The sequence below is a fragment of the Macaca thibetana genome, chromosome 2 (assembly GCF_024542745.1).
Source record: "Macaca thibetana thibetana isolate TM-01 chromosome 2, ASM2454274v1, whole genome shotgun sequence".
NCBI lineage: Eukaryota > Metazoa > Chordata > Mammalia > Primates > Cercopithecidae > Macaca > Macaca thibetana.
In genome coordinates, this window is record NC_065579.1 from 111,447,533 (window position 1) to 111,467,498 (window position 19,966).

The 19,966-nt window shown below is 47.5% G+C and overlaps 3 protein-coding genes across 5 annotated transcripts in view; 2 read left to right on the forward strand and 1 right to left on the reverse strand.

Moving 5' to 3' along the window:
- Positions 1–10,977, reverse strand: part of ARHGEF3 (Rho guanine nucleotide exchange factor 3) — a 339,677-nt gene extending 328,700 nt beyond the window's left edge. Inside the window, exon 1 of one of the 3 annotated variants that reach the window (XM_050781160.1) lies at positions 10,905–10,977. The gene's annotated coding sequence lies outside the window, so the exon portion shown is untranslated. Of the gene's footprint in view, positions 1–10,222; positions 10,493–10,904 lie in introns of those variants that run through there. The other 2 variants (XM_050781165.1, XM_050781161.1) reach the window with 2 other exon arrangements.
- The window catches only part of PDE12 (phosphodiesterase 12), a 508,182-nt gene that overhangs the window by 18,035 nt on the left and 470,181 nt on the right, over positions 1–19,966 (forward strand). The gene's annotated exons all lie outside the window — the stretch shown is intronic.
- SPATA12 (spermatogenesis associated 12) lies at positions 4,959–7,199 on the forward strand. Its single transcript, XM_050781180.1, has one exon. The coding sequence runs from the start codon at positions 5,403–5,405 to the stop codon at positions 5,979–5,981; it is 579 nt and encodes a 192-aa protein (XP_050637137.1). The 5' UTR covers positions 4,959–5,402; the 3' UTR covers positions 5,982–7,199.

The window sequence follows — 19,966 nt, forward strand, 5'->3', positions numbered from 1 at the left end:
AAACAGTCCTCCCCACCCCCTTGGGAGATGTGTCATACAGAAAGGTCACACAAGGTCAGCCAAGCTGCATGCACCTTCTGAGACTGGGCAGGAACTGAAGCGCCAAACCTCAAGTGTGTAACGTGCTTCCTTGTTTTGGGGTTAGGTTATATCATTGTGTTTTTCCCCTAACTTTCCATGTGCACACACACGCACACACCCCCATCACTAAAGGATGGAAACAAAATCCCTATGAACTGCCGGTTCCAACAACTTAAGTAAAGGGAATCTGCTAAGGCAAAAGATCTGATTTTTTTTTTTTTTTTTTTTTTTTTTTTTTTTCCCTGAGACCGAGTCTCGCTCTATCACCCAGGCTGGAGTGCTGTGACACGATCTTGGCTGACTGTAACCTCTGCCTCCCGGGTTCAGGCAATTCTCTGCCTCAGCCTCTCTAGTAGCTGAGATTACAGGCACCCGCCACCACGCCCAGCTAATTTTTGTATTTTTAGTTGAGACGGGGTTTCACCGTCTTGGCCAGGTTGGTCTTGAACTCCTGACCTTGTGATCCACTCGCCTCAGCCTCCCAAAGTGCTGGGATTACAGGCATCAGCCACCATGCCCAGCCTAGATCTGAGATTTTGAAGACCTCAAAACATTTTCTATTGCATATAACTTTCTCTCCTCCCAGAAACAAACTAAAAACTCAGTCCAAATTAATGCTTTTTAAAAAATTGCCTCTTTGAAACAACTGTAATAAATAACTCTAATCTCTGTCTCTCAAACACACACACACACACACACACAAGTATTGTTTTTTAAAATGAGAGCTCTTCCCCCCAGCTGAGTTGAGGTATGAATGGATTTGAAGTTTCAAATGTAGTTTCCCACGTGTTCTTTAAGTTTGGAAAACAAGATTCCAAATGGGAAAACAAGATTCCAAGTGATACAAATGTAAATGCTGCATTCTTTATTTCTTCTTTCTTGAAAATAAAATGATGTATTTGTGCTGTGCCAAAGCATTACATCTGGAACACATAAGTACATGCTGGGGTATAAACTAAGCTTGTATTTTTCTTTTGAGACAGTCTTGCTCTGTCGCCAAGCTGGAGTGCATTAGTGTGAGCACGGCTCATTGCAGCCTCAAACGACTGGGCTCAAGCTATCCTCCCACCTTAGCCTCCCAAGTATGTGGGACTACAGACGTGTGCCGCAACACCCAACTAATTTTTAAATTTTTTTATAGAAATAGAGTCTCGCTTTGCTGCCCAGGCTGGTCTCAAACTCCTGGCCTGAGGCAATGCTCCCACTTCAACCTCCCAATGTTCTGGGATTACAGGCATGAGCCACTGCGTCTAGCCTAAACTAAACTTTTAATATGTGATATTACTCCCTTTTTATTTTTATTCCATTCTTCAAACTATGATGGGAGTGAATTGGTGGGAAGGGGCCAAGATTGTTTTAGTAGCAGAACTCTTTCCTCAAATGAAATCATACCCCTTTGCCCAACAGATAAAACAATATAAAATGGAGCCTGGCTTCAATTCTCCTACCACCACCTGGTGCCTCCAGGGCTGTGGGGTCTCCCAGTTCTCACCACACTTCTCAAGGCATGAAGCAAGGGGTCATGGGAGTATCTTAGAGATCTCCATCCCATCCTTAGCATGAAGGAAAGCCAGATCTGTCATATCTGTGACCAGGTGCCAGATGCACTCCCATTTCACAAATTCAGGAGTTAAGTGTCTTATCCAAACCTTAAATTAGACACTATAGTATACTGTGTTACTTTCTTCAAAAAGGAAAAGAAACATTATGTCCCTGGAGTTTTGTCAGTGCAGTTTGATGTCTGTGCAATTTGCCTACTCAGCAGACTCAATGACTAGGGAAGCTGAGTGAGCAGTGCCACCAGCAAAAAGGAATTCAGGTTCCACACTTAATATTGTTAAGATGGCAAAACTCCCCAAGTGATCTACAGAGTCAATGCAACCCCTATCAAAATCTCAGGTCCCTTTTTGCAGAAACTAACAAGCTGATCCTAAAATTCATAGGGAGATCTAGAATGGCCAAAATAATCTAGAAAAAGCAGGACAGGCTGGGCACAGTGGCTCACACCTACAATCCCAGCACTTTGGCAGGCCAAGGTGGGAGGATTACTTGAGCCCAGGAGTTTGAGACCAGCCTGGGTAACATAGCCAGACCCAGTCTCTACAAAAAATAAATAAATAAAAATTAAGAATTAGCTGGGTGTGGTTGCACACATCTGTAGTCTCAGCTACTTGGGAGGTTGAGGTGGGAGGATTGCTTGAGCCCAGGAGGTCAAGGCCACAGTGAGCAGTGATTGTACCACTGCACTTCAGCCTGGGTGACAGAGCAAGACTCTGTCTCACAAAAAAAGAAAAAAAGAAAAAAGAAAAAGAAGGATAAAGTTGGAGGACTCATAATTCCTGATTTCAAAACTTACTACAAAGCTATAGTAGCCAAGACAGTATAGACAGCAATATTGGCATAAGGATAGACATATAGATGAATGGACTATAATTGAGAATGCAGAAATAAATGCTTACATTTATAATAAACTGATTTTTGACAAGAGTATCAAAACAATTTAATGGGGGCCGGGCGCGGTGGCTCACGCCTGTAATCCCAGCACTTCGGGAGGCCGAGGCGGGCGGATCACAAGGTCAGGAGATCGAGACCACGGTGAAACCCCGTCTCTACTAAAAATACAAAAAATTAGCCGGGCGCGGTGGCGGGCGCCTGTAGTCCCAGCTACTCAGGAGGCTGAGGCAGGAGAATGGCGTAAACCCAGGAGGCGGAGCTTGCAGTGAGCCAAGATCGCCCACTGCACTCCAGCCTGGGTGACAGAGCGAGACTCCGTCTCAAAAAAAAAAAAAAAAAAAAAAAAACAATTTAATGGGGAAGAAGAGTCTTTTCAACACATGGTTCTGGGACAACAGGATTTCCATATGCAAAAAATGAAGCTAGGCCCCTACCTCACACCATATACAAACATCAATTCAAAACCGATCAAAGTTCTAAATCTAAGAGCTAAAACTATAAAACTCTCATAAGAATATATAGGCATATGGCCAGTTGCAGTGGCTCATGCTTGTAATCCCAGCACTTTGGGAGGTCAAGGCAGGCAGATCACGAGGTCAAGCATTTGAGACCAACCTGACCAACATGGTGAAACCCTGCCTCTACTAAAAATACAAAAATCTGCCGGGTGTGATGGTACACACCTGTAGTCCCAGCGACTCAAGAGGCTGAGGCAGGAGAATCATTTGAAACTGGAAGGTGGAGGTTGCAGTGAGCTGAGATCATGCCACTGTACTCCAGCCTGGGTGAAAGAGAAAAACTCCATCTCAAAAAAAAAAAAAAAAAAAGAAAATATATAGGCATAAGTCTTCATGACCTTGCATTAGGCAAAGGTTTCTTAGGTATGATACCAAAAGCATAGGCAACCCAAGAAAAATAGATAAATTGAACTTCACCAAAATTAAAACCTGGCACTTCAAAGAACACCATCAAGAAAGTGAAAAAATAACCCACAGAATGGGCAAAAAGTATTATAAAATCATAGCTGATAAGGAACCGAATTCAGAATACACAAAGAACACTTACAACTCAATAATAAAGAGACATATAATCCAATTTTAAAATGGATAAAAGACCAAATATACATTTCTCCAAAGAAGATACACAAATGGCCAATAAGCACATGAAAGAATGCACAACATCATTAGCCATCAGGGAAATGCAAATCAAAGTCACAATGAGATGCCACTTCATACCCACTTAGGATGGCAATAATCAAAAGATGGATAATAACAAGTGTTGATGAGGATGTGGAGAAACTGGAAACCTCATGCACTGCTGATGGGATTGTAAAACGGTGCAGCCACTTTGGAAACAGTTTGGCAGTTCCTCAAAATGTTACAGTTACCATATACCCAGCAATTCCACTGCTAGATATATATTCAAGAAAAATAAAACCATATGTCCATAGAAGTTTGTATATTCTTCCCTAGGGAAGGGAAGAGCCAGGGCAGGTAAAAGAGAAGAGAAATGCAAATGGACAAAGAAAACACTCTTGGACATAATTAAATGGGAAAACATTAGTTGTTAGCACTGTCCGGGCCAAATAAAGAATTTAAAAAAAAAAAAAAATAGGCCAGGTACAGTGGCTCATGTCTCTAATCCCAGCACTTCAGGAGGCCAAGGCGGGAGAATTGCTTGAGCTCAGGGGTTCAAGACCAGCCTGGGCAACATGGCAAAACCCTGTCTCTACTAAAAATACAAAAAATTCGCCAGGTGTGGTGGCACATGCCTGTAGTCCCAGCTACTAGGGAGGCTGAGGCACGAGAATCACTTGAACCGGGGAGGCAGAGGATGCAGTGAGCTGAGATGCCACCCTGGGCAACAGAGCAAAACTCTGCCTTAAAAATAATAGTAATAATAAAAATAAATAAAAACAGGCCAGGCATGGTGGCTCACTCCTGTAATCCCAGCACTCTGGGAGGCCAAAGTGGGTGGACCACGAGGTCAGGAGTTCAAGACCAGCCTGGCCAAGATGGTGAAACCCCATCTCTACTAAAAAGTACAAGAATTAGCCAGGCACAGTGACAGGTGCCTATAATCCCAGCTACTCAGGAGGCTGAAGCAGAAGAATCACTTGAACCTGGGTAGCAGAGGTTGCAGTGAGCCAAGGTCATGCCAGTGCACTCCAGCCAGGGTGACAGAGTGAGACTCCGTCTCTAAATAAATAAATAAATAAATAAGTAAATAAATACAAAGAAACAAAATCCATTGGTAAGTAATACATACAAAATGAGCCCATTGTGTTGGTTTTCAAAGATACTCACAGGCACCCATGCTTGTGTGAGTAAACAAAAGCAAGAGAAATCTATGCCCAGTTGATCACAAATATACTCTCTGGAAGCAAGCCTGGGATGGGGAAGGCAGAATTTGATTTTTTACTTCTTTTTTTAATCTCAGCATATTATACCTATAATTACTTTTAACTCTACAACTTCTGATATGTTTACATTTGTGTTCAATAAGAATATAATCAGGATTTCTTATTTATGTTTCTAGCCAAAAGGGAAGGAAAGAGAGAGAAAGCCACTGGAGTTGGGTAGCGTGGGAAGCTGTGAAAGTGGACAAGCATAAAGAGCTTCCAAGGAGTAGAAACAGCAGGAGCAAAGATGTGAACATGGGAAAACCTCCACAGTATCTGGGTGACTGTGGAGTTTGGCTCTGTTTGAGCACCCGGGGATGACTGCTGGTGGTGTGTGGCTGAAGGTGAATGGGAACAGTGCATTCAGCAACCAGGCTGCAAGAGTGCTGCATGCCCCTTAGGAATTGTCTCCGGCCAAGTGCCCTGGCCTCCTTTCCTGGAGCATTTTGGTTTTGACTTGGGCCCCATGTCCAGTTCTGCCCTGACTTGTGGGTCCACCTTGGAAAAGTCAGGAGACACCTGGGAAATGAAGGCACTAGACTCTTCCAGACTCGTTCCATGGCCACCCAGAGGCCTTGGGTCATCTACCCAACATCCCAAAAAACCCAACTGTGCACTGGCCTCATGCCAGGGGCCAGATGTTCTGCCAGGAGCAGCCTCTGCCCTCCCAGAGCTGACATTTCAGGGAGATGTGCGCCAAAGCAAGACCTGTCAGAGATATTTACAAACAGCCATCTCTCTTGACATCGCTGCACCCCAAATAAATCTTCTGGGAAGACCCTCTTCACCTCCAGCTCTCCTAATACAGCAAGACAGTTGTGAACAAGTTATTTATAACTCTATACCTCAATTTCCTGGTATGGAAGATGGGGATAATGAGAGGACCTGTGCCACAGGATGGTTGTGGAGACTGTATGAGGATATAGGTGCTGAGCCCAGTGGCACAGGGTACAGCCGTTCAAACCAACTGACATTTATTGAGGGCTGCTTTGTCAGGTCCCTCTCTACAGTATACTCCAACACACACAAACACACACAGCTGTAATCAGTGAGAATCCTGCAACATCTGAGAGTCTGGCAGCTTTTGTCTGGGCCTTTGCACATGCTATGCCCTCCCTTCCATCCCCCCCTGGGGGTGACTCATAGCCATCCCTTTCTGCATCTCGTCAGATATCACTTTTCCAAGAAGCCTCCCTGTCGCACCATTTCCCCAATATCACAGATGAAGGAAAAAAGACTCAGAAAGGTTAAGTTACTGGCACAAGGTCACACAATCCAGATCTCATACTCTTAGCCCCCTAGGAACTTACACTGTATTAAATGACATCAATTGATCAATCAATGGAAAGAGTGGGACGCATGCATCTCCTGATCCCCGATCCTATACATTTTCATCTCTTTGTTGTTTCTATCAAAGCCTGCTAAGTAACTACTTTTCCTCTAGGTGAGTGCCACTAGGTGATGAGGTGAGGTAATCAAATGACACAAAAGAGGAAGGAGTCCACCACCAGGGTAGGTGCAGTGGAGCAAGTCTTACAATGTGCAGGATTATAACTCCAGCAATGACCCCTAGGCTCATGCTCATTCCCCAGGTGGCAGTTTCAGAACACATTGCTCAGGTCTCACCCTGTAAAGGTAGGTACCAACCTTCTAGTAAGCCATCAGAACACACAATGCCAAGATCTTACTCCAGCCACCTGCCAGGACCTGGGGGGCAGGAGGAGAGTTCTCCCTACATTGTCTCATTTTCCCTCCCCTTCTGCAGTGAGATAGACCATGTCCAGTGCTCAAGAGTTGACTGGCCACACTGGGGAGTTTGACCACAACCTTGGGCTCCATATACATGGAATGAGGTTGCCTGCAATTGTCCATGAGGCTGCTCCCTCATTTGTCTGGGTTTATGCTCCAGTGCTATCTCCTCAGAGACCTTCTCTGACCAAAGCCAGCTCTGCCTCCATCCCATCACTCTGGATCTCCTTCCCCAGCTTCATCTCCATTACACTGGCCACTCTCCCTCACATCTTATTGCTGATCTAGTTGTCTGCTGTCCATCTCCACCACTGGGATGTAAACTCCACAAGGGAGGAATGCTGTCAGTTTCCTTGACTGCCGTGTGGTCAGTACCAGGGCAATGCCTGGCACAGAGTAGACCTCTCTCCCTAAATGTTTTTGAATAAATGAAAAAAATGAGCTAAGTGGCTAAGATAGGTGTAAATACGACCTCAATTAGGAACAGTCTTGCCAGTCCTCTTTTTTTTTCTTTTTTTAAGAAAAAAAAAATGGGCCCAGCACAGTGACTCATGCCTGTAATCCCAGCACTTTGGGAGGCCAAGGCAGGTGATCACTTGAGCCCAGGTGTTCGAGACCAACCTGGGCAACATGGTGAAATCCCATCTCTACAAAAACTACAAAAATTAGCTAGGCGTGGTGGTGCATGCCCATAGTCCCAGTTACTCGGGAGGCTGAGGTGGAAGGATCGCTTGAGCCTGAGAGGCAGATGTTGCAGTGAGTCAAGATCACGCCACTGCATGCCAGCCTGGGCTCTTAAGAAAGCAAGACCCTATCTCTAAAAAAGAAAAAAGAAAAAGAAATGTGTACCCATTTTCATAACTGAATAAACAATTTTCATCAAAGTAAAAAAGAAAGCAAAGCTTGTCACCAAACCTCTCCACAGCAGACCTCACTCCACCCATCATGCTAGTAATATCCCATGAAGAAACTGACTCAATAAATTAGAATTATATATTAAAAATCTCATTTTAACTTGAGTTTCAACTTGTGAAAGTGAAGTGATATGAATTAAAGAATATTTGTACAAACCATTAAGAAAATGGGTCCAAGGATTAATTTTCTTTTAAATATAGCTAGGGTCACATTAATAAATTGATTAAGGAATGATACAGAAAAATCCAGGAAAAGAACAAAAGAGAGAGAAAGCCCCTACCCACCCCTACCTCCAACCCAGTGCAGTTCAGGAGCCTGAACAATACAGAACTTGGCCTTGAAGGGTTACTAAACTATGGCAATGGCCTTTCTGCTTCATGCTTCTTTGCCTCAGACCCCCTCTGGTGACACATGACTGGGCAGCATACTAAGTTCTGGTCAGGAGCTCAGGGACCTTAGTTATGGCAGAGAACTTTAGAGATGGATATTGATGGATGCAGGATGGTCAGGACACGAAGCAGACCAGAAGGACTAGAACGGTAGCATGCAGGAGGCCACAGCTCGTCCTCATCACAGTGGTACAGGGACTGCATCTGGTTCTCTGCCCCCTCCTTCAATAGTTCTCTGTTCCCTCTCCTCCAATGCAACAGGCTATTGCAGGAGGCGACAAGTTCCCTGTGCCTAGAGGATTCAAGCTTAGGTTAAACAGTAACTAGGAAGAGATGTTGCAGAGGTGATTTAATCTGGAGGTGAAAGTATGCCACATTCATGGTCACTTTCAACCCTGAGCTCCCGACCAGCAACTAGTTCCTTTGCATTTCACTACTCTCCAAACTCACCTCACTTCAGTCAATGGGTGTTCATTCACTCAGGACAGTTATTGTGCACCAGCTATATGCCATGGGCCAGGAGTCAGTAGTGAACAGGACAACACACCTCTGCCCTCTTGAATCCTACGTTCTCCTGGGTGGATGCACACAATAAACCCATAAATCAATGCATGAATAAGATCATCCCAGGCAAGCTCTATGAATAAAATACAAGAAAGAATGTGATAGAAACTAATGGGGGAGGGGCTGCTTTGGATAGAGTAGTCAGAAGAACCATCTGTACAGGGGAGACATCTGGGCAAAAGGGCAAGAAAGAGCCCAGCATGGAAGAAGTGATGGAAAAGCATGCTAGGTTGAGGGAACAGCAAGTGCAAAGGCCCTCAGAAGTCTTCTGAAAACTTGAACTCAAACGTTCATGAATTGCATCCCAGCCTAAAGGTCTCACCACAGGCCAACAGTGCCTAACCTCACAGCCTGCGTCTCTTTCCCCTAATTGACCAAGTCAAGGCTGACCTGTATTGCCTACTGAAAAGTGCGTTCTGGGAGGGTGAACAAGGGCAGCCCCCAATTTGCAGGGAATTGAGATGTAACGGGGGCAAGAACCTTCACTTTCCTACCAGAAGTTCAGAGTCCACTTACAGGCCTCATGGAGAATACAATGTAAGGGGAAACTTCTGGAAAAATAACTGTGCCTCATGTATATTTCAGGACATTCCCTGGGGCTCCAGGTACAGAGCTCTTATCTGTGGAGTTCCAGAAGACAGAAACTAAATTTCCAAGAAGATACTAAATGGGTGCAGCCCAGGAGAACTCTACAGATGGAGGGAGCAATCTGCTAGAGATGAATGAATGCGGGAGAAGAAGACAAGATCAGGTCCCCGGACCCTGAAATAGACTCCCGCACTCACAGAGACTAGACAATATCAGCCTGTCAGGGGACCCAAGGCCTAAAAGAATCAAGTGAAATCTACCCACCCTCCCCCCGCCAACAAGAGGCAAACATCCAATCGCACCCCAGAGCTTCCAAAGAAGATCCAAGACCCCACTTCCCAACAGAGTCCTTGACAAAGTTCATCTCTAATTCCACATTCTGAGATATACTTTGCACAAGGCTGGTTAGCCACAGGAAGTATTACAGCAAAGCTCAAATTTCCCAGGGCGGAAGAGAACACCATGGCTCCTGTGTAAACACCACCAGCTCCTTACCAGAAGAAGGGGAAGGAGCAACAGCCTGCAGACCCACCTCATTGAGAAGCTGGGCTGTGTACGCGCTGTTAGATGTCAGTGATAATAATCACAAGAGCAGCTAACACAGAGGATTTATCCTGCCCCAGTCAGTATTTTAAGCACTTTATCCCTATACAAGTCTTTAAGGTTTGTACTATTTTCATCCCCACCTTACAGATGAGAAAACTGAGACATAGGTAAGTGAAGTAACTTGCCCAGGACTACACAGCTAAGACAAAGATCCAGCGAAGCTCTCCTCCTCCACACCCCAGGGAAGAAAGTGGTTATACCTGGGTAGTGCATGAAACGCTTAAAAATAAGTTTCTACCGGTACATTCAGGTCAACTGCCGTCTGGCAATTCCCACGTCCTCGCCCAGTGCGGGAAGCAAGCCTGGGCCAGGCAGTAAATCCAGCAACCCGAGTCCTCTAGGAACAAGGCGCTCTGTTTCCGCAACATTCAAGCGCGTGATGGGGCCGCTGATAGTGCAAAAGCAGCTCTCCACCACCGCAAAGCCCATGGGAACCCGTTTCCACTCGGCTCAGTCGGCCTCAGAAAACGCTCACCCGTCTCTGGCTGCGAGGCACCCACGCTGACCTTAACCCCTTGGCGTCCGCCACCCTGGCGTCCTATCTCTGGATCTTCTGGCCGCTCGGTTTAAAAGATGCAGCCGCCGGGACAAGGGCCTCAGGCAGGCTGGGACGGTGCCCGCCGCCCGGAGCGCCCTGAGTCCGGCTCGCCCGCCGCGAAGTGACCCGCAGCCCTGTGAGCCGCCACCAGCAGCGCGCAACGCGACGCTGACCTGCGAGTGCCCCGCCAGGCTGGAGAAGAAAGTTGGGCGAAAGGGGCGCGTCCCAGGACAGGTGGCGCCTCCCTCCCAGGAAGTGGCTCCGGGAATTTTCGCTCAAGGGGCTACCCGGGGACCAGAGTCAGGGTCCCCAGCAGGAGCGACGACTGGTCGAGGTTGGCGGTGGCACTGCCCACTTGCACTGCGCCCAGTGCGCCCCCGTGCGCTGGGCGTACCCTAGACCAGGGAGCGCTCAGGTCCCGCCGGGGGCGCCGAGACCTGGCGGGGTAACTCGGAGGTGGGAGTGGCGGGGGTCCAGCTCCGGGACCGGGGCAAAGGAGGAACCAGCCCGGAAGAGGGTCTCACTCCGGGAGATCTAGCGGGGGTGTCCCACCAAGGGGGTGTCCAGCCGGGAAGGGTCTAGCCGGGGAGCGGGGTTCCCGGCTGCTGCCCGCACTCACCTCGGCCCCCGCGCTAGTTCGGCCTCTCCAGGCTGGAGAACTCACCGCGGAGGCGGCGGCGGATCCCCTGGGCGGGGCGGGGCCGGGGGCGGGGAGGCCGGGCCGGCCACGTGGGCGGGAGGCGGGCCGGGGACCCCCGCGGGCGCCGAAGCCGGGCGACGCAGGACTAGGACGTGGCCACGCCCGGCCACCGCTCGACACCCCAGCTCCCCATGCACGGCCTAGGTCTACGGGAAGGCTAGAAAGAGGAGAGCGGAGACCCCAGGACATCCCTCCCCCGCCGCCACCTAAATCAGACTGAGGCTGAGAGAATTAACCGAGTCGGAGGAGTAAACAGCCCTGCCTCTGGCTCCAGCTGTCCCGCCAGAGAACGCGCCGCGGAAACCCCGAGGGTGGGTCGAGGGCCGGGTACCCTAGTGGGAGGGGACTCTCGTGCGGGGGTGGTAGGGGCTGCCCTAGCGGTCCAGGGCCAGAGCCTGCACGCGGAGCTCCCACCCCCACCGCTGGGCAGATCTTGGGCGTGTCAGATCTTGCCCAAGCCTCACTTTCCTCGATGGTGGAGGTGAGAATGAGAACGAGCCTCGAGCTGCGTGAATCCGGGCGCCCAGTAGGCTCTCAGGAATCGCCGGCTTGTAGGTGGACGCCGAGCCTGAAAGTGAGAAGCCTGGGTCGTGCATGCGGAAATCAACATGGGACTCTAAATAAAACGAGTTTCTGCAGGCATTCATTCATTCAACAGATGAACGCCTACGGTCCTCATCACCTCTTAAAATCAGAAATAAAGAATGCCCTAGACTGTCGTTACTGGGCTCTTAAGAAAGTGTAAACCCCGATGCTAAAAATGAAAAATTCATCAGTTGCCCCCATGTGCCGGCAGTGCATTTTAGGTGCTTGATCGAAATTAACATTCACGACAGCCTGTGCGGGCCCGCTTCTCAAATGAAGAAATCGAAGCTTAGCCAGGTGAAGCCAGCCCCCAGAGCCAGAGGATCACAGTCTGGCCCCCTATTTACAGAGGAAAGAGCGTCAGCCCAAGGTACTAAGGCTCTTGCCCAGGTGCAGGAAGGGGGTGAGGGTTGAGAGCTCCCTGGGAGGCCACCTGTCGTGACAGCAGCAGCTGGGATGCAGATCTTCCAGATTTACTTCATAGCAACCTCTGCCTTCTGTTGCCAGTGCTCAGCCCCGCAGTGCTGGGTGGCCTCTTCCTGGCCTACAGCCCACCTTTTGGGCCAGAAACTGGGCATCTTGAGCAAACCAACTTCTATTCCAACAGCTGCAACTTCATTCCACTACAGCTTGACCCCAGACCCAATGCATTGTGACCCACCAGTTTCCTGTTCAGGGAACACACTCTCCCCAGTACTCCATTTCCAAGGACAACTCCTGTGTCCAGACCCCTAGTCCTCAGTCTTTTCCCCAAGAACCTTTTGTCATTCTCCTTACTCCCTAATGCAGAAGATCCCTACGACAACCAGCCGTGTTTATCAAGTAATTACATTTATTAAGCAAAGGGCTTCTCCTGTCTCTGAAGTGCCTGCTCCCTCATCTGAGCTCAGCAGTGGCTTCAGATCCACCAGCCAACACCTGGTGTTCTACTCAGGCAGGTTTGTCAGAGAAAAGTTTTCTTTGCATTAGATTCAATTTAACAATTATTTGAGCATCTACTACATGCCACACACTGTGCTAGGCTCTGGGGACAGTAGTGACTGTCCCCAGATACCGAGACAGACAGTCCCTGACCTCATGGAGCTTATGAGCTGATGAAGGAGACAGTCAACTGACCCCTCACCGGGCAGCAAGAGAGCAGGATGTGGTGACAGACACCTGGAAGAAGCACTGGCCCAGGCAGAACACAGGTCACACTGCTGGAAGTCCATGGACCATGGACAGGGGAGGTAAGGGGAGAAAGAGGCTGGAGGAACCTTGATGGCCAAAGTGAGACATTAGACCTTGTCCACCTAAAGGTTCAGACAGAGGCATGATGGGATGTGAGCCACAGTTTGAAGACATCACACTGGCTGCTGAGTGAGAGATGATGCGGCAAGTGAGTCTCCTGTACACAGCTAAAGGCAATGTGCCTTTTTATTATTACTAAAGGCAACTGCCTTGACTTCCTCTGTTTTATAATTCAGGGTTTCTGGAAAGCAGGACACATCTGCAAGTAGGATATTTAGATTAGCAACACAGCAATTTAACCCACAAGGTTTCTATGTGCAGCTCTCCCACCCTTTCCCATCCATGCTGTGCTTGGCCCTAACATGGGCTTAGGGTTGGGGAGGACTTTGTTCCTAGACTCAGACTGAGAGTCTGTCGGGAGGAGAGATGATACACCCAAAGACAGTCCTTTATGGAGTGAGAGGATAGGCAGGAAATGTGGGTGTCTATCCACAGAGTTTGGAAACTGGTGAAGACTCCAGAAGCCTCTGATGGTCAATCATCTTTTCTCCTTGAAATAGTCAGTTTATTCATAAGGGCCCATTCTTAAGTTCAGTTGCCTCTCCCCGAACTACAAGACAGGATGAGAAGGCCATGTGCGGTGGCTCACACCTGTAATCCCAGCACTTTGGGAGGCCAAGGTGGGAGGACCACTTGAAGCCAGGAGTTTAAGACCAGCCTGGGCAACAAAGTGAGATCCCTGTCTTTACCAAAAATTTAAAAATTAGCTCAGCATGGTGGTATGTTCCTGTAGTCCCAGCTACTCGGGAGGCTAAGGCAGGAGGATTGCTTGAACCCAGTTTGGGGTTGCAGTAAGCCATGTTCACACCACTGCACTCCAATCTGGGCTAACAGAGAGAAACCTATCTCAAACAACAACAACAACAACAAAAAAGAACAGGCTAATGTGGGATCAGGGCAGTTACTTCACAGAATCATCAATTGGGGAAGCCAGGGTTTCTGCAAGAGACCCCCACCTGGATGGGCAGAGGATGAGCTATGTCTGACACCAGGCAGAAAAGCAATGGAGAGGGGCTGGGACAAGGGGTTGGGTAGCACCTTCAGGGAAAGCAGCCACAGGAGAAGGCACAACCAGGGTCAAAGGTGGGATTCTGAGACCAGTGGCCCCAGCCACCTAGTAACCACTGGGTACCTTGAACACTTGCTGAGTGTCTGTTGTGTGTAACCTTACATTTAAAACCCTCTGCTTATGTAACACTACTCATTGTAAAGCAATATAGAAAATACCAGAGATACAAAGAATAAGAAAACCCACCCACAATCACACCATCCAGTGGTAACCACTGTTAATCTGTGTCCTTCATTTTTCATTTAACATATTGTGAACCCTTTCCTTTGTCATGAAATATTCTTCCACAACATGATTGCTAAAGGCCATTTGGTCCATTGTATGCATGTGCCCTCTTATAATCAATCCCGACTGGTACGTGGTTTATTCCTCATTTCTCGTTATCAGGATAATGCTTACTAATGAATTTTTTGTTTGTTTTTTGAGACAGAACTTCACTCTCACGCAGGATGCAATGCAGTTGCACTGCAACCTTCACCTCCCAGTTTCAAGTGATTCTCGTGCCTCAGCATCCTGAGTAGCTGGGATCACAGGCACCCGCCACCATGCTCAGCTAATTTTTGTATTTTTTTTTTTTGTATTAGAAATGGGGTTTTGCCATGTTGGCCAGGCTGGTCTCAAACGCCTGACCTCAAGTAATCCACCCACCCTGGCGTCCCAAAGCGGGGATTACAGACGTGAGCCACCAGTTCTGGCCTGAAAATCTTTTTTTTTTTTTTTTTCAAGGCAGGGTTGCCCAGGCTGCAGTGCAGTGGCACAGTCTCAGCTCAGTATAACCTCGACCTCCCAGGCTCAAGTGATCCTCTTACCTCAGCCTCCCAAGTAGCTGGGACTACAGGCATGTGCCACCATATCTGGCTAATTTTTCTGTCTTTTTTTTTGTAGAGACAGGTTCTTGCTATGTTGCCCAAGCTGGTTGTGAACTCCTAAACTCAAGCAATCCACCCGCCTCAGCCTCCCAAAGTGCTGGGATTATAGGCATGAGCCACCATATCCAGCCTCGAAAATCTTTACACAACAAATGTAAATATGCATTTTTAGTTACTTACTAAAGATAAAACCCCAGAAGTGGAATTACTGGAAGAGACATTTAACTCTCTGCCTATAGCAACGCACTGTACAGATGCTCCCCCTCCACCATTTTTTGGCATTTGAAAGGTGTGGAGTGTCCGGTTGTCGTCTTCACCCAGGGAATGGTGATGTCTGGGCATCAGTCTTTTTTTTTTTTTTTTTTTGAGACGGAGTCTCACTGTGTCACCCAGGCTGGAGTGCAATGGTACGATCTCAGCTCACTGCAACCTCTGCCTCCTGGGCTCAAGTGATTCTCCTGCCTCAGCCTACTGAGTAGCTGGGATTACAGGCGCCTGCCACCACAGCCGGCTGATTTTTGTATTTTCACTACAGACAGGGTTTCACCATGTTGGTCAGGCTCATCTCGAACTCCTGACATCGTGATCCGCCCACCTCAGCCTGCCAAAGTGCTGGGATTACAGGTGTGGGCGTCAGTCTTATTGTTCAGGCCTAAGCAATGCTCTTCAAGTGCTACTAAAAGGCTTCTTTCGAAGCAAGTCCTTTCTGCTTTCATAATCTGGGTTAGAAAACCTGAGGAGCAAGGCTGAGCTGGGGAGTGGAAAGGCAGAGAGAGGCTGTGGAGTAGGAAATACCTGAGTTCAAATACAGCTTGAGCCCTGTCCTGAGGCAGGACATGAACTAAACTCCTAAGTCCTTTTGGGAGGGTGAGGGGAGCTCAGGCACTACGCAATGCATGGCATAGTAGCAGACATCCAATACACATTGGTGATTCTGATACAGCTCGTTCTGCTAACCAAACCCGCGTCTATAGCAAGCTGTTATCCAGTCTGGAGACAGGAACCACAGGGTGTAAAACCTTAAGATAACAGCCTTGTGGGGGAAATACGTAAAACAGCCCAGTCGTTCTCCACTCTGGGATCACAGTAAATGGATGGGAGCCATGTTCTAATTTGCAAAGTGAGGCACAGATGCAGTTTTCTCTTCTAGGGAACATTTTAACTGTCATCAAGATAGGCAATAATAGTGTTTTTTAAATTTACTAATTTAAATTAAATTTAAATCTTTTAAATTTACTAATAACTGTTATTTCTTAGCCAGGCACAGTGGCTCATGCCTGTAATCCTAGCGCTTTGAGAGGCCAAGGCGGGTAGATTGCTTAAGCCTAGGAGTTCAAGACCAGCCTGGGCAACATGGTGAAATCCCATCTCTACAAAAAATACAAAAATCAGCTGGGGATGGTGGCACACACCTGTAGTCCCAGTTACTCGGGAGGCTAAAGTGGGAGGATCGCTTGAGCCTGGGAGGTTGAGGCTGTAGTGAGTGGATTTGCAGCCTGGGTGACACAGTGAGACCCTGTTAAATAAATAATACAAAAGAAAAGAAAAGGAAAAACACTATTATTGCCTATCTTGATGACAGCTAAAACAGATAATAATGTTTTTGAGCACTTGTCATGTGCCAGGCACTGAGTGGGCTATCCCCTCCCCTCCCCTGCTTTATCCTCACAACAACCCCATGCGGCAGGTACATTTTTTCACCCCCATCTGACTGATGAGGAAACTGAGAACCAGGGAGATGAGGTGACTTGCCCCAGTGACTGCTTAATGATAGGGTGGGTACAAGCTGGTTAAAGCAGTAGAACCTGAGTCCAGTCCAGATGGAAGGCCTCTGCAAGGGATACGGCCTCGCTTCATGAAGCAGCACTCTAGTGGGCAAGAGGCTCCTGAAGACACATGTCAGGACCTAGACTGGAGGTGGACAGTGGTCAGGGAAGGTCTCATTGCAAAGGAGGGATGGAGACTGAGAGAGGGTGATTCAGGTAGAAGAAACGGCACATGCAAAGAACCCGGGGCAGGAACATAGGAGTGAGGAATTTCAACAGTCTGGTATGGTCAGAAAAGAAGGGACACAGAGAGGAGAAGTCAGCAAGGCATCACATAAGAGCTTCGGTATTCACTTCCAGGGCCACTGGTGGTTTAAGCAGAAAGTGACATCTGATCAAGTACCCATCTCCCTTGAAGGCTATTCCTAGCTGCCCTGCGGAACTGAGACCTCCAGGAAGCAGGAATTCCATTTCAGTTAGCTATGCCATCAGCTACCCAGGCGAGGGCCAAAGAAGACATTCAGGGGAAATCCCATTTCATAACTTATACCTCCTAACCTGCCCCCATGACTCATCCCTATAGGAACAGGGGCTTTCCATGTGCCATGCTTTGTGCCTAGAATTTCACCCAGCCTCACATTCAAGCCTCACAACAGCCCCATTAGGTACTGAATTATTAACTGCTTTTTTTTGTTTTGTTTTGCTGTTTTGAGACAGAGTTTTGCTCTGTCGCCCAGGTTGGAGTGCAGTGGTATGATCTCGGCTCACTGCAACCTCCACTTCCCAGGCTCAAGTGATCCTCCCACCTCAGCCTCCTGAGTAGCTGAGACTACAGGCGCATGCCACCATGCCCAGCTGATTTTTGTATTTTTAGTAGAGACGGGGTTTCAACATGTTAGCCAGGCTGGTCTCGAACTTCTGACCTCAGGTGATTCGCCCACCTCTGCCTCCCAAAGTGCTAGGGTTACAGGTGTGAGCCACTGTGCCTGGCCCTATTATTAACTGTTTTCTAGATTTAGAAAATAAGTCCTAAACAGGGCAAGCCGCCTGCCCAGGGAAACACGGAAGATGGCAAACGGAGATCTAAGTTCAAGATGCCTCAGACCAAAGCCTGCCTCAGCTTTAATCACAATGCTAATTATCGTCATCTCATGAATAATAATACACAATTATACACAGGTGTGCAGGATACTGAAGCACATCTACCTCCAGAGATACAGAACCAAAGGTAGGACCTGACTGTATTTGCATTCAGCTGCCAGGCATGCTCTTGCCTTTCTTTTCTCCAAGTTCCCTATGGCCTGGCCTTGCCCAACCTGGTAGGAAAAGTCTATGGTTTGTTTTGAGGCTGATGTCTGCCCACTCCCCAGGATGTCTCCGACCAGCAAGAGTGGAAAAGACCAGGCAGAGCCATCTCATTCTGGAAGACTGTTATTTGATCTCTTCCCATCTCCCTCCACTAACTTCTAAAACTTGGGAAATTGCCCTGACCTTGCACTGATGGTTTGAGAAACAACCCCTGCCTTTGTTCACATTCAGAATGGAGAGTGGTCATCTGCCTAGCACAGAGACCTTACAGCAGCAAGTCCAGAAAAATGTATCTCTATCAGGATTAAATGGCAACCAGGAAAAAAGGAGTCTGGGGAATGGAACATTGGCAGATTTCAAGGTGCACAGTCAACTGTCACAGGCTATGTGTGGTCAGCTATTGGGAACCCCAGAGCTAACGTCTTAATTTTGCCAAATTAAGTTCCTCTTCAGCCCTCACCTCTGCAACAGCCAGGCATGGACCCACCATTTTCTTTCAGGGGATAGAAATGATATAACTTATCACCTGACAAAATACTTGGCCTAAAGCTCCTTGTGGGCATGGAACTGTCTCCCACCCATCCCGATATGGCCCCCAAAGAGCCCAAGACCTGCTCTTCCATGGAATAATTAATAGCTACTATTCACCAAGTACCTAGCACTTGCTGAGCACAGCCTTGGGTACTTTATATACTCCATCTCATTTAATCCTCACAATAACCCTTTGTGGTGGCTATTAGTCCCATCTTACAGATGAAGAAACTGAGTTTCAGAACATTTAGATGACTTGCCCTCAACTCTATATATATAGGAAGTCAGGAGGGCAGGGGTCCTGTGTGTACCATGTCCATCACTATGTCTATGTCCCAGCACACACTTTGGAATTAACCCTGTTAAGGCAGTTGTATCATCTATAAATGCAAAAGATGGTGCAAGGTCCCTTCCCGAAAGAGCCCAGGAAGCCAAGCTCACTGATCTTGCATTTCTTTTCCTTAATCCCAAAGACCCCATTTGAATTTTCTCATTGCAAATGTTCTTATGCCATGTTTGTGTCCATCTCTCCCCTTCATTGCATCCTCTAACTTATCTTATTCTTGGGCCTCTTATGATTTCATTCCTTGTGGACAGCAAGGACAGGATATGCTGAGGGAGGAGTGGGAAACACTTTTTTTGGGGACCCACTGTGCCCAGGACTGCAAAGAAAGATTTTATGTCTCCTCTCTCCTCCACCTGCTTAGCTTATCATCTGTAGTTCTTATTCAACTAAAGCAACGACATTTTTTTTCCATTTAGAGCCTCCAAGAGGAAACTAGTCTTTGCTCCTCTAATGCTGGTATTTCTAAAACAAAGCAAAGCCAGTGGCAGGGCCCCACATATGTTGGGGACTGCAAGAACCCTAGGCTGCTGTAAAACCAGACAGCTTTCTAATATCATGGTAAAAATGAGGGCTTCTCATGCTGTCCCAAGAGAACACTAATAGAAAGTACTAGCTGCAACATTTCTTTTTCTTTTTTTTTTTTTTAACTTTTTAATTTTAACTTAAAATTTTTTGAGACAGGATCTTGCTCTGTCACCCAGGCTGCAGTGAAGTGGTGTGATCATATAATTCACTGCAGCCTTAAACTCCTGGGCTCAAGTAATCCTTTCACCTCAGCCTCCTGAGGAGCTAGGACTACTAGCACACACCACCATGCCCAGCTAATTTTAAAATTTTTTTGTAAAAACGGAGTCTTGTTATGTTGCCCAGGCTGGTCTTAGACTTCTGGCCTGAAGTGATTCTCCTGTCTTGACCTCCCAAAGCGCTGAGATTACAGGTGTAAGTTACCATGCCTGAACTATTTGTATTTTTTGAAGCCTCAGCCTGCCGAGTAGGTGAGTCTATAGGTGCGCACTGCCAAGCCCAGCTGCAACTTTTGTTTTAATGAAAGAAAAGGAAAGAGAAATTCATGTATTGCAGTATCTGCCTCACGAGATCCATTTGCTTCAACTCTGAACCAGATTTACACTCAGTATTTTCAATGAGAAAGGAACCAAGTCACTCAAGATTCTTCCTTCCCCTTAAACTATTACTGAGGGACAGAGCAGCCTATTGAT

Excerpts from the sequence above, each read along its gene's own strand:
- SPATA12 (XM_050781180.1), top strand. The coding sequence starts at position 5,403 with ATGTCCAGTTCTGCCCTGACTTGTGGGTCCACCTTGGAAAAGTCAGGA.